The sequence below is a fragment of the Phycodurus eques genome, chromosome 18 (assembly GCF_024500275.1).
Source record: "Phycodurus eques isolate BA_2022a chromosome 18, UOR_Pequ_1.1, whole genome shotgun sequence".
In the NCBI taxonomy this organism is placed as follows: domain Eukaryota; kingdom Metazoa; phylum Chordata; class Actinopteri; order Syngnathiformes; family Syngnathidae; genus Phycodurus; species Phycodurus eques.
This window is the reverse complement of record NC_084542.1, coordinates 1,889,176-1,903,961: the sequence shown is the minus strand read 5'-3', so window position 1 is coordinate 1,903,961 and position 14,786 is coordinate 1,889,176. Positions and strand designations below refer to the sequence as shown.

The 14,786-nt window shown below is 41.6% G+C and overlaps 1 protein-coding gene across 1 annotated transcript in view; it reads right to left on the bottom strand.

The window, feature by feature from the left end:
- The window catches only part of enah (ENAH actin regulator), a 126,147-nt gene extending 114,595 nt beyond the window's left edge, over positions 1–11,552 (bottom strand). Inside the window, exon 1 of the mRNA XM_061705180.1 lies at positions 11,179–11,552. Coding sequence (XP_061561164.1) covers positions 11,179–11,183 — 5 coding nt within the window. The 5' untranslated portion in view covers positions 11,184–11,552. The remainder of the gene's footprint in view (positions 1–11,178) is intronic.
- Positions 11,553–14,786: the final 3,234 nt, after the last annotated feature.

The window sequence follows — 14,786 nt, the reverse complement described above, 5'->3', positions numbered from 1 at the left end:
ATACAGGAATGTATATCCCGAGTTTCCTTTCCTCCTGGTTCACTCTTCTCTAGGAGGCGATAATGCACATAATCTGCTGGCCAACTGGCAAACAAATCAACGATAAACGATTTTGCGCAACTAAATATATGACTTTCTTCTTCCTCCTCGTCCCTCTCCTTCCATAAATCAGCAATGCACAGCCCAAATCTATGCAGAAAATTCAAGTAAACCCATAGCTACTGTGAGCTGGGTGCAAAATGCTCCCTTAGCCAACCAAAATGAATTATTCAGTAAGTACACACAGTGCTTGTCGTCACTGCACACAGTGGCGCATGTCTTATTTGGACCAAAATCTATTAGAAAGCAATTTTCTGAGAGACACACAGCCTTGCATGAACGAGGGCATGATAAGGCTTGTTGATAAACAAGAACAGTCATCACTTTTTCATATGTCTCTTATGATTTAAGTGGTACATTCCTGTCACAAATCAATTGAACTTTATGGAGCATAATTAAAAAACAACCGCAGTTGTATACAAAGCGCTGTATATAAATAAAAACCAGACCAAAAAAAAAAAAAAACTAAAATAAAGTCCAAGTTGCTCCTGACAACCAAACTGAGGAGATATCGCTGTTTTATACGAACAAGACCAGAAGCCTGAAGATATTAATAAAGTACTTTTTCTAATAATACAATTGTCCTGACATACAAAATATAATGCATATAATTAGACTGCAATATACTATACTGTATTTGTATTGCTTCCTTTTGGCAAACTACCTAATAAAGAAATACAGAATCCATCCATCCATTTTCCGTACCACTTATCCTCAGTACGGTGTAGCGATTATGGCTCAAATAACAATCGTAATTAATTTAGAATAAAGTAATAAGCCGGGAGCTACCTTTGCGTTACTTCCGGTTTGTTATAATTTAGATTTAATTGTTCAAATCAAACTAATGTCTTTTTCAAGCTTCACTTTAGGCGAAATGACGACAAACCTTTTTAATCAGTCTCATGATCTGGAGGTTGCTACACTCTACGACATTTTGAGTCCTAGGTTACAGAGGTTCACTTAAATTCAGAACACGCACAAAATACGACCAAGAATGGAATTTTATGACTGACTTGGAGAAGACCTCGCCCACCAGCCTGAATCTTGTCTGCAAATTTTAGTAAATGTTTTTTTTTTTTTTTTAATAATATTAATCTCAAACACGCCCAACTTTGTACTCTCATGCATAGAATCATTGTTTCAACTTTGGTCGTGGCAGATGGGTTGCTTATTGTTCAATACAACATTTCGAACTGTTTGATTTCAAATCATGAACCGCTTTCAAAATCTTGCAGAGGACCGGTCAAAGTGAGAATGGGGACACAGACACCAAGGCATACATTTGGAATATTTCTACACAGTTTGCAAGATATAAAAACAGACATTTTATCTTCCGTTAACAAACATCAAAAGGCACGTCCACAAGTTTTGGCGCTTGCAGTTCCTCTCAACGCCAGTGGGTGGAGCCTCACGCGCATGGGTGAATATGAACAACATAGTCTTCCCCAACCATTTGGTCCGGGAAGGCGTCTTTTGAAGACAGGAATCAAGATTTGACGGGAAGCTGCTAATTAGGTTAAGGTCCACTTGACGTAGACCAGGCACTGTCCTAGTCGCCGTCTCACAGCATGGTAGCTATGGAGGAGTAGGGTTCTCAAGTGGGTGCGAGTCTCTGTGGCGCCTTGATTTGCGGAGCGCATGCCCACTACAACGGTCACAGGTGTGCTGGCGCCTAGATCAGCTGACTCCAGGCGTTAGGCGGGGTACACCCTAAACAGGTCGCCAGCCAGTCAATGGGCACAATACAGTTCGTCTTCAAGCAACCTACCATGCATGTTTTTGGAAGTCAAACACCTGTGCGGTCATTCAATTTGACATTTGACCAAAATTTGGAGTAAAATACACTTCAAAAGGAGATCTCGGTTCAGTAACGATCAAAGGATTAAGTTAAGGATTAACTTTTACGGTTTTGTGTGGCTTCTTTGCCACCATTATCACCATATGAGTCATCATTTATCCAAGTAAAAGTATTGGTTTTTTACATTTCTTTGAATACAATAACATTTGTCTGATATGGAAGTTCCATCAGCTACACAACTCTCCACCTGTCTTTTTGATTCGTGGTTGAAGATTGTGAATAAGAATTTTTTTTTTTTTTTTTTTAAATAAAAACACCCAAAAAGTCGTTAACTTGATTTAAACGTAGTTCATGTTTTTAGTGAGTTCGACAGTGTCACTTTTTTGTTTTGTTTACAAATGATTTGGCTAGTTGACTACACTTAGTTAATGTTGTCCCTTTTCATGTTGCAAATTTCCAATCGAAATTTGAAAATTTGATCTTTTTAGCTGCTTGATTTGTCACAAAATGGCACAACCTGACACACTCTGCCATTAAAAAGAATCGTTTTCCAAACAGTTTAATTACTTTTCTAGTCTGGAAGAAGGGTCTGTGCCTTATATAAAATATAAGGTTCATATAAAATATGAACCTGACTGCATTGTCTTCTCTGTGCAGACTAGGCTCAGTCCAACTTGTTGAGCACAGCGGATGGGTAAGATGATTCTTGCCGCTGGTGAACAGCCATTGTCCAGAGGAATGGAGGTTTGTTCATGCTTGGGTCATTATGGAAGCCAAATGGCGCATGACTGAGAAGTGGATAAAGTGTGTAACAACGCAGTCCTCCCTTCGCTTTGCTTTACCTCTTCCCACCTTTGCATATAATTCTTTGTTTCCTAACTTCATTCATAGACTTGTGAGGCTATAATTGATTGTTATTTTGTCAACATAAAATTACCTGGCCTTTTTAACCATATTTTTCCATACTGTACAAGGTCACTTTTACACTAATTAGACAGCATATCTTTGAACTAGCCCTGATAATTTATTGAAGCCAACTGTCAGACAGTCTTGGAAATGAAAAGTAGATGGGAGGTCATTTAACATGTACTACCTATGATGGACTCAAACCATTTAACAGATGCTAGCTAAGAGGACAAAAATGTTAAAAAAAATAAAATAAATTCAAAAAATCCAACTAGTGCTAATTTTTCTCGAGTGGGATTTGTTTGTTACTTTGTTTGACCCACATGAACCAACCAGTGAATTTTGTGCACTAAAACAAACATTCATTTCAGGGTTCTAGTCAAATCTACGATTTGTGGGGCTAAGAGTTTTACGGGAAAAATTATAAAGTGATAGCCTTGTGTGTGTGTGTGTGTGTGTGTAACCTGAGAGAGAGAGAAAGAGCATGAAAGAGAGCGAGCGAGAGAGAACCTCGACAGTAGCCAGGACCCAGACTAACCTCTCTCTGTAACATGTTGCCATTTTTTATATTTCACCCTCTCCTAAGCCCAAGTCATTACAGATGAGGTACTACTGCCCCAAAAATCAACATACTTTGGTGTCAAGCATGCACTTGAGGCTGTAGGATGGAAGATTTATGCCTTAAGTTTTAGGATCTGATCAGCAGCAATTAATTTAATCTCCGCAGTCCTATTATCCTTACGTGCCCACGTGTGGTACTGTGTTCATTTAGTATCTTTTCTTGTGCTTTCCGACACAGTAGTTTTCCAAGAAGTAATTAGCGAATTGTATTTGGGGAGTTCCTGAATCATATATGTGGTTCACAGGAAGAATCTCAGGAGCATGAAAAGAAAATTCTTTCAAGGCACTGACAGACAAGACAAATGAGCAGTTGTCCTCAATGTCTCCGGGGTCAATACAGCCAGCACGGGATGCTTAAGATAGCTGGTCATGATGTTTTGTGTTTCCATTACTGCTTCGAAATCCATACAAATGTAAAGCTGCGTGTCGGGTCTTTGAGCAAACAGGAAATGTAATATATAGCCAAAGGAATGTGAACTGAGGCAACACTGATGAACTGGTGAGTTTGTTGCAACAGTATTCCTCTCTCTCTGAACAGCCCAATTATTAAGAGAATCTTGCTTAGGAACATCACTGGTGGTTTGTCAATGATAAATTGTGTAATATCAGGCGTAGTTTGTCTTGGACCTCAACTACGCCTTTTCCAGATGCTAATCTGCAGGGGTTTTTTTTGTTTTGTTTTGAAATTAAGATTGCAGGTGCATATTGCACAACCCCCAATTCCAATGAAGGTGGGACGTAAAACGTAAATAAAAACAGAAAGCACTTTGCAAATCATTTTCTACCTACAGTATATTCAATTGATATTTATTGTTCATACTGAGAAACTTTGCTTTGTGGGGTTTTTTTTTGTTGCAAATATTCTCTCATTTTGAATATGATGCAACAACTGAGCCTTTCATGGATGCTCCGTTTATATATAAAATAAAGATTCTCCAAGAGTCATGCAAATGAGGGCGTAGATGTAGCTTAACTTCCCATAGCCAAAGTCATGTGGTTCTTCTTTATACCGCAAAGTTGTAAAGACTGGTCCGTGGCTTCAAGACAAGACTCAACAACAAACAGTTCTCAACAAAGTGCAGAATGCTTAATGATCAATTAATCGGGTAATCAATTAGGCCTATTCCTTGTAAGGATAAAATCTATAAATTCACATCCCACATCCATTCACATAGATACCTCCATGACACTGATGAGCCATTGGCTCAGTCTGCTAGGATGGCTCCTCTAAAGTAAATCACACAGCTGAGCGCACTGTGGGCATGCCACTGGTTAGAGTTGTACAACATCATGACCGGCCTGCAGTTTATTGGGCAGATTCACATATCTGAAAACAAACATGTACAGCTTCACAAAGTCAAAGGTGACCATAGAGAAGAGACGCTCGAGCAGTCAATTTAGATACGAGAGTCATTTCAAGACAAGCAAGTTATTTAACCATGCATTAATCATATCACGTTAGCTGATGGTACTGTTTGTGAATATGTTAAAAAAAAAAAATCAAAGGTTCTCATTCTTTACAACCCGACAGACACATAGTCTGTCTCTCACTCCATAAGGCAAGACAAACAAAAAAACTGGGCAGCCTCTGCAACTTTTGTTTCCAAGTTAACCCTGGCCTTCGTCTTGACACCCAACTGTAAGTTCACAGCATTCCATCCTCTCATTCCCAGTAAGTGATGTCAGTGGCAGGAACTTACCAAAGCCGCAGGATGGCAAGGACGCTGTCTTGCGGGTTAAATAAACAAGCCTTCTGTCAACCACACACACAAACTGAAGGAAATATTTAGAGCTTTGTAAAAAAAAAAAAAAAAAAAAAAAAATCTGTCTGTCAGTGCTACAGTCACATCTATGCCATTGTTTTGTTTTCACTTGGCCGATGGTTTGAGAACAGCATGACGTAAAAAAAAAAAATCAAAATAAAAACATTATCCCTGATAATAATCAATAGAAAATCTCCACTGACAAGTTCCATCATTTGTCGTTAGCAGCTCAGAGGTAACAGATGATTTCCATAGCAGGAATACCAGGTTGATGCTCATGAATCTTGTGACACTGATTAAATATAGTAGGTGACTGGATGTTTGAGTGTGTGAAAAGTAAAAAGGCATAAACCTTTCCAGTAGTGAGGTCAATATGACCATGTAACAAATGAGTCGCAACTTAGATCACTCTGAAACATCTGTTTTTGCCATTTGTAAAAAAAACTACAAGGCCATATGACAAAATGGTTTATTAATAAGAAGACCTTAACTTTATAAGGAAAAAGTTTCACCTCCCCCACCCCCAAAAAAATGGAAACAGGAATGGAAAATAAAAGAGCGGAATCAGATCTTCAATGACGATGTTCTTACAATCACATTATGATCTGCTCTGTTCATCATTGGGAAAAGAACTACATTACTCCAATGAGACAACCAGACGAGTGAATGAAAATAAAATGGACTGGTGAGGGCGAGGTTCTTTGGATGCGATCCTAAGTGACTGAAGAAGCATCTTCCACATGTGAAAGGGATACAAAAACAAGCCTCAGCGATAGATAGGGCTGAATTTTGACAACAGTCACTCTGTAATCAGCTGCCAAATAGCACGAGACGTAAGATTGACCTAGGACATAAAAGAATCTTTTTAAAATTCTCCCTCAAAGAAAATCAGTCAATTTGGAGACTAGAGAGGGGTATGAGGGGGAGATTAACAATGGATTGTCGGGGAAAAAAAAATCTCAGGAGTGAAGGGGTGTGGGGTGTGAGAAGCAGATGGTGGTGAGGAAAGCAGCATGATCCAAATCTTTGACAACTTCAAAGGAAAGTGCTGAACCACATCAACATCCTTCATCCGTGATATTATGCTCGGCTTGCATGAACAGATTTTGGCACTTATTAACTATAACAAAATACAGCAAAAGAGACAACAGAGTTAGATGACCTTCCGTTACACGTTCAGCAGTGGCAAGTTTCTTTACACGGTTATGTCTATTTTGGTTCTGTGGTCATTAGCACTTTTCTTTTATTCACATTTCTATTTCATTCCCATCGGGTAGCCCACTGGCGGCGTCACAAAACAAACCACAAAAACCCTCGTAGATTCAATCATTTGGAGGCCCACTTATGATATCGCGCATAAAGACATGAAATGTTGGTCGAGTTCTGACTTGCACAACGAAAGGGAGGATTTTTTTTCCTTACAATTTAAAAGGTTATTTTTCAAATTAAATACGTTTGCAGGTGCTGTATACTTTCAAATTTCTGTGACGATTTCATGTGTACTACTCCAAACCACGCTGAAGTTGCTCATGTCACTTGAGTTGAGCAGTCATCTCAGCCGTGACGCGTTGTCACAAGGTTACAGAGCAGCAAGTATGGGTAAAAGTGACTTGCACACAGCCAAAGACATTATAACTGTTTTTCCAAATTGTTGTCCACCTTTTTTTTTTTTTTTTACCCCCAAAAGTGACTCAAACTTTTGAAAGCCCCTGTTGATAACCACTCGCTTTAAGATCTCACATGCAAACGTCACAGCCCTGAAAGAAAGACATTGAATGAATTCATTTCCAATCCAAATTGGCCTCGGGCCGACCACTCTAATGCCTCGTTTAGATCCAACAACATTACTGGTCACAGGCCAACTCAAACTCAGGAGTTCCGACGCTGCAAGTAAACAGGTCTCCGCTTCTCTCTTTTATCTGTGGTGTCAACTGCAGCGCCTGGGAGGCACGTCGCCTGTCCACAGTTGTCAAGGCTTGTTACAGTGACTCGTCACAGTTCAGTAACCCTGACGATGTCGCTTATCTTCCTCGCCTCAATAAGCCGACATCAGCATTATGTGCGGCTTAACACGTTGCAGGCAAGTCAACTGACTGCCACCATTTCTTTATTTTAGGAATGAGCTCTGTCCTGGTACCGTTGACCTTAACAGATGGAACGAGATTGGCAAGAATACAATGAAACGTAAAATTTGGATCACCGCAATAATTCTGGATCCAGATCTAAATAATAAGCAACACTTTGGTCGTACTTGGGTCACACCAATTAACACACTAAACTGCACAGCCTTTAGGTTTCAAAAGTCCAGTTGCAATATTTGGATGTCTTCTTTTTCTACCTTGGCAAGATGTTAGGTGCTCCATGTTTCTTTGAATATTTGCGCTATAGTATGTGCTTTTGTAGAAAATGTTGTTGAATATTTCGAAGTTGAACACATAATATGTAGTGTGTATACAGAGGGGCCTTGAGATATGAGTTTAACTTGTTCTGTGACTACGCTCCTAAACCAAAACACTCAAATCATCTTTCCTCGTAGAAATGAATGGAAATACTTTTAATCTGTTCCAGCCCCCCCCCCCAAAAAAAAAAAAGTTTTATTGATAAGGAAAATAGCCAGAGGCGGTGGAACCAAGGAGGCCTGCGGGGCATGGGCGCCTCCCCCACCCCAACTTTTTACCAAAATTGACCCTTTTTTACCCTAGGTGACTCTGTGTGCACGGCAAAAAGCAGCAATATTAGTCTTTTTTTTTTTTTTTTTGCATGTTGCCATTAACCTAGGAGGCCTTTCTTTAGGTCCAATACACACTTAAAGACAATCGGCCTGTTTTTGTGCCGATTCTCCCCCTTCCCGACAAAGCAAATCAAACGCCAGACGAGTTGAAATCTTGTAAGATTATACTGTAAGATTGGCCTTAGGTGGTGGCACGGTGGTCGACTGGTGAGGACATCTGCCTCACAGTTCTGAGGACTCGGGTTGTGTGGAGTTTGGATGTTCTCCCCGTACCTGCGTGGGTTTTCTCCGGGTGCTCCCATTTTCCTCCCACATCCCAAAACACGCATGGTAGGTTTAATTGAAGACTCTACATTGTCCGTAGGTATGAATATGCGTGTGAATGGTTGTTAGTTTGTATGTGTCCTGCACCTATCTGGCAACCAGTTCAGGGTGTACCCCACCTCCTGCCTGTAGGTTAGCTGGGATAGGCTCCAGCATACCCGCAACGATAGTGAGGATAAGCAGTAGGCTTTACACGATCAGGATTTTTGGGCGCGATCACCAAGTTTATAAAAAAAAAAAAAAAAAAAAAAAAAACGATAACCGATCACAAGATGGAGCAATGTGTCTATTTACATGACTTGTTCATTTATTTTATTTTAAGTTAAAACACCAATGACCTCTAGGGGGCATTCAAGGATTGGCCACTGACATACGTTTAGGTCAGCTCAACATTACATGACAGAAATCATGGGTGCTAACTTACTGTAATTAAATGACTTCATTGCAATTACTTCAGTTGTGCAAAGACTGCTCATAACTTACGTGTTGTTTGTCTGAGACACCGCAAAATAGTCCCAACACCGACGACGTGTGTTTTCATCGACAAGCTTGAAAAAACTTTATTGGCCGTCAGATAGTTACAGTAATGCGCAACAAGACATGTGACATGGCTAAAAATAAACTAGCTTTTGGATTCATACGCGACGAAGACGCGGAGTTAAATGTCTTGTGCGGAGCCGATCGATGGCGTCATTGATCGGATCGGCGACTTATGAGACGCTAATTATCGGCCGATACCGATAGCACCGATCAGATTGGCGTAAAGTCTAATAAGCAGTGTAGAAAATGGAAGGACGGATGGATTGTCCTTACGTCTGATGCGTGTTAAGAGTGGATTCGTCCCAATTTTAGGGTCTGAAACAGGTCGGGGCTAACAAGCTTAAATAATGAATGCCTTCAACATTTACGACCAAAACTCTTCGTGCGTTGGGAACGCCAACTTCCCCCGTGTCGTGACGCTGAGAATGGTGACGTGAAACACAATGTAGCCAATCTTCCGTTTTGTGAGATCACGTGTGATCGCGCGAGACTTCGAAATCGATGGTACAATAGAATCTTTGTGTGTGTGGTCTGCTTTGTTGAGATTCTCAGAGCACACCACAGACATGACGACCAAAAATGTTGAATGAATGATTTTTTTTTTTTTCCTCTTTCTATTTATGTTTGGGGTCTGTAGTAGATCAAATTTGTGTGTGTACCAGGCCTTAGGCAGTTGTTAGTCAGTCTGAATTTAGTTTGACCCAAGTTTTCACGAACAGGTCCTGAAAATATGATGGTGCCAAAGATGAAAAAAAAAAAAAAAATGACAACCATTGACGCGAACCTGAAAGGATTGATGTGGGAAAGTGAAACGTATCGGACCTGGCTGCTCAGTACAATGTGGCAACAGCAATAATTAAAACTGAATGTAAAACAATGGACATTTTTAAGTGGAGACTCGACTATGAAGTACAAGCAGATTTTATACAAATGTTAAGTGGGGCTGTGCGGCCCCTCTGCCTCTCGGTGTCCTGCATGAGTCGGCTGTGAGCAGCTGGGACTGCCATTCATACAGACACACAAAAATACCACCCTTCTGGATACAGATCTGCCCCTGGCAGAAACAAATAAAAAAAATTCAAGGAGAAAAGCAAGTTCACAAGCCAGTTCTCCTCTGCTGTCATCAGTTTTTCAGTGCTGTCAGCAGATCCACTTCCAAAAGATACACATTTTAAAATCTCATGATCTATCAGAAATCATAATACTGTACTGATATGAAGAGGGGGTGGGGGGGAAATCAGAACAATAAAAGAAAGTTGTTGTCATGCTGGAACGTGCACAGCAAGCTGCTCTTTAGCAACAACTAAAGCTTTTGTTCACTTCAGTTTGGCCTACAACTGGATGCAATTAAGGCCTTTCATTTAAAAAAAAAAAAAAAAAAAAAAGTCTTATCCACTCTTAATTTCTCATATTTAACAAATTCACAATAGGTTTCATTCCAGATTAAAAAGAAATCAAAACCACACACTTTTGCATTGAGGCCGTCAGGGAACGAAACGAAATGGAGCAGATGCATTCCTGCAGCTTGGGATCATTGTTGCCCTTTTCAAAGTCAGCCAGCATTATGTTCTTGGTGCGCTCAGAGAAGCAATGCATCAATGTTACACAACAGCAGCAATTTGCCTCAAAATGAACACCTGATGTCATGTTTAAGGGAGAATCCCTCTTGGAGCTCAGTGTCAGACTATTACGGTTATGAAGGTGAACGCCGCACATTTAAGTCTAAACTGTCATTTGGGTCATAAGCATATTTCTATCTTTCACTTCTCACAGTCAGTCATTCGGTGGGTCTTTAAGAGACCGTGTCAAACTGGTGGCCCGGGGGCCCGATTCGCGGCCCACCACATAATGTTATGTGGCCCACGAAAGCAAATCATGTTCCGACTGAAATGTGTTTTGCTAAAATACCAAAATTGCAAATTGTCTTCACTTTCCATAACATTGAGATATCACAAGCATCTCTTGATACCAAAGGCCCCTTTTAAAGTAAATTGAGTATGAGTCGAAACCATTGTGTGTGTGTGCGTGTGTGTGTGTGTGTTGCATCAAACACACAGCACCCCATCATAATCCCTCTTGTGTCCTCCTGTGTTGTGTGGGAGAAGCCGCAGAAAACAGCACACGCCATTCCCAACCCCGCTCGTTCGAAAGAATGCTGCACAAGCAAGTTGCCGTCCTTCACAAAAGCCGGCACCATTTTCATAACGTCATCTTGAAAACAAGCCCGGCAGACATGGCACTGTGTGGCTATTCCGTTATCCCAATCACCTTCGGAGCATACTTGAGGGAGCATCGGTGCCTACATCGACATTGTTTAGCTAGTATGCGCTGCTCCCAACTTCGTTGGTCTTTTTGTGACATTTAACGCAAACCGGGGGGGGGGGGGGGCTTCTTACCTCATGGTGAAAAGTGTTGTCACGTCGAATATTTCCCGGACAGGCTGGTATTTCGACGACGTGTGACTTGCTTGCTAGTTTTCACCAAAGTTCGCCGTTCTAGGCTACAAGGCGAAGACGTGAGTGAGACAAGCCCAGCGTGTCAGTTTTGTCAGACCAGCCGAGAAAAGTACAAACAAATTTAAAAAAAATAATAATAATAATATTTTTTTTTTTTTAAATAAATCGCAACCCACAGCAGTAAAATTCTACATGGTCAAAAGTATTGCTGCTCCACTTCTGGTGACGACTCACTGAAAGTAAAGTGAGGGAGGGGGGGGGGGGGGGGAATGGCAGTTTCGGGGGTTTGGTCACGTACTTGAAGAGATGTGTCGCGGCGCTGAGCCGCTCGGATGCCAATCCGCCGCAGCTGAGTGTTCGGCTGGAACCAGTGCTGCGTTCAGGGACATGCCGGAAAAACTTGAGGGTGCTTTGCGATGCGTTTTTCACTTCCATTCAAACGCACATTGCTAATACACACTCAAGAAGTTATTTTGGATCAAAAGCACATTGCTAATACACACTCAAGAAGTTATTTTGGATCAAAATAAGTTACTGGGTAATGGGTTTTTTTTTTTTTTTTTAAATAAATAAATAAATAAAAGAAGTTTACGCCAGTCGCTCTGGTGTAAAACCTTTTTGGGTGGAATCTGCAAATACTGAAAAAAAAAAAATAGCTGGCTATATAGTTTAGGTTTTACGTTTAACAACATCAAAACAACATTTACCTACGCATTCATGTAAAAAATAAAAAAGCGAATTTAGCGAATTTATTCGTGAGTAGGTCTTTTAAATTTGGACTTCGTGTGCGTCCGTGCGTGTGTGTGTGCGTGAGAGAGAGAGAGAGAGAGAGAGAGAGAGAGAGAGAGAGAGAGAGAGAGAGAGATTTGTCGTCGAGCTCATGCACTATATTTATAAGATTTCCCATCGCACTTTAAGGCAGCATGTGACGCATTGGCCAGACGGAGCACGTCCAGGTTGCCCCTGACAACCAAACTGAGGCGAACTCGCTGTTTTGTATGCACGAGACCAGGGGCCTGAACATATTAATGAAATACTTTTTGTCACAAAAGGATTGGCCTGACATACAAAATAGTAGATATATATAGATATATATAATAAGTAGACCACAATAGAAAGAATCTTCTTGCATGTCTTATGCCCGCATCTATTGCCAGACGACTTGCATTCATGACATCCAGCAAGGACATTGAACACCTTCCACCTCCATGCTGAGAATAACTCTTCAATTGGATGTAGTAGTAGGAGTAGTAGGACTTGGGCTTTTGGAGTCGGAGGACACAGGTTCAAGCGGGTATCAATTTTTCCATGCCGGCCTATCTCCTGCATCCTCCTCTCGAACACCAACTGCCCTCATGTCTTCCCTCACGACATCCATCGACCTTCTCTTTGGCCTTCCTCTCGCTCTCTTGCCTGGCAGCTCCATCCTCATCATCCTTCTACCAATATACTCACTATTTCTCCTCTGGACGGGTCCAAACCATCGAAGTCTGCTCTCTCTTAACTTTGTCTCCAAAACATCTAACCTCGGCCGTCCCTCTGATGAGCTCATTTCTAATTTCCAACCTGGTCACCCCGAGAGCGAACCTCAACATCTTCATTTCCGCCACCTCCAGCTCTGCTTCCTGTTGTCTCTCCAGTGCCACTGTCTCGAATTCGTCCATCATGGCTGGCCTCACCACTGTCTTACAAACTTTGCCCTTCATCCCATCACATAACACACCTGACACCTTCCTCCACCCGTTCCAGCCTGCTTGGACCCGTTTCTTCACTTCCTGACCACACTCACCATTGCTCTGGACGGTTGACCCCGAGTATTCCAAGTCCTCCACCCTTGCTATCTCTTCTCCCTGTAACCTCACTCTTCCCCCACCATCCCTCTCATTCATGCACATATATTCTGTCTTACTTCAGCTAATCTTCATTCATTTCCTTTCCAGTGAATGCCTCCACCTTTCAAACAGTTCCTCCACCTGCTCCCTGCTTTCAGTGCAGACCACAATGTCATCTGCAAACATCATTGTCCACGGGGATTCCAGTCTCACCTCATCTGTCAGCCTATCCATCACCACTGCAAACAGGAAGGGGCTCAGGGCTGATCCCTGATGTAGTCCCACCTTTGCAACCTCTACCTTCGCCCTACGTCGCATCTCCATGTATTCCTTTCTCCTCTCCACAAGTCCTCTCAGTGTCCCAGTTCTTCCTTCTTAGCTAACCTCTTTCCTTCTATTATTTCCAGTACTGTTAGGTTCCACCACCAAGTCTCCTTCTCACATTTTCCTACCAGAAGATACACCAAGTACTCTCCTGCCTGTTTCTCTGATCACCTTGGCTGTAGTGGTCCAGTCTTCCGGGAGCTCCTCCTGTCTCACGTAAAGCCGCACAACACTCTTCGGTTCTCAGCTTCCACCACACGGCTCGCTGCTCTGTTTTTGTCTCCTTAATCTTCCTCCCCAGCACCAGAGTCCTCTTACACACCACCATCCTACGCTGTCTCGCCACACTCTCCCCTACCGCTACCTGACAGTCGGTAACCTCCTTCAGATGACATCGTCTGCGCAAGATGTAATCCACCTGCGTGCTTCTACCTCCGCTCTTGTAGGTCACCCTATGAACATGCTTCTTCTCGGAAAAAGTGTTCACTACAGACATTTCCATCACTTTTGCAAACGTCTACCACCGTCTGTCCCTCCAAGTTCCTTTCCTGGATGCCGTACGTACCCATCACTTCGCCATCACCCCTGTTTCCTTCACCAACATGTCCATTGAAATCTGCACCAATCACGACTCTCTCTCTGTGTCTGAGATGCTCAGAACTACTTCGTCCAGCTCCTTCCAGATGAGGTGCTCCGTGTTGTAGGGACCAATTGTAGGGATTGTGGCTTTTTTTTGTGTGTGTTTTCTTTTCTAAATGCATTTACAATGAACATTTTATGCTAACTACATGCCCTGGAGGCTGTGTCCTAAATTCTTCTATGTCGTGTCAAACAAATGCTCTGTGGTGAATCAAATTGTACTTGCTTGTGTGTACAATGTGAACCCATTGTTTGGTTTTGAAAACACCGTAATTTGTAGGCCAGGTACTTTTATATATATATATATATATATATATTTATTTATTTATTTTATTTATTTATTTTTTTTACTAAAAAATCCTAAACAGGATTTGTGTTTTGTTTTGCAAAATCCATTTCTGTCGTGAACAATAAAGATTATTCCTACAGCTTTATGATCTGATCATTGTGTTTTTGTTTCGACGTTGTGTCACGACTGTGCAGTGGTGTTTCACATTTTGATTGACTCGGGGTTCTGATCAGACAGGGATGTTTGATTTTGAGCACTGAACTGTTTGAGGCAAGAGTTGAGTCTGAGGTTTTGCGGAATATAGTTGCATGCTTTTTCATTTTTTCGCCTTGTTTTATTTCGTAGGCGACAGTGGAAGATATCCAAAGTGCATACCCTGTGTGGGGGGGGGGGGGGAATCTTTGCCACGTTTTAAACTTGTGCATCTAATGTTTTCAGTAAATTGACTTGACTTGAGGTATATG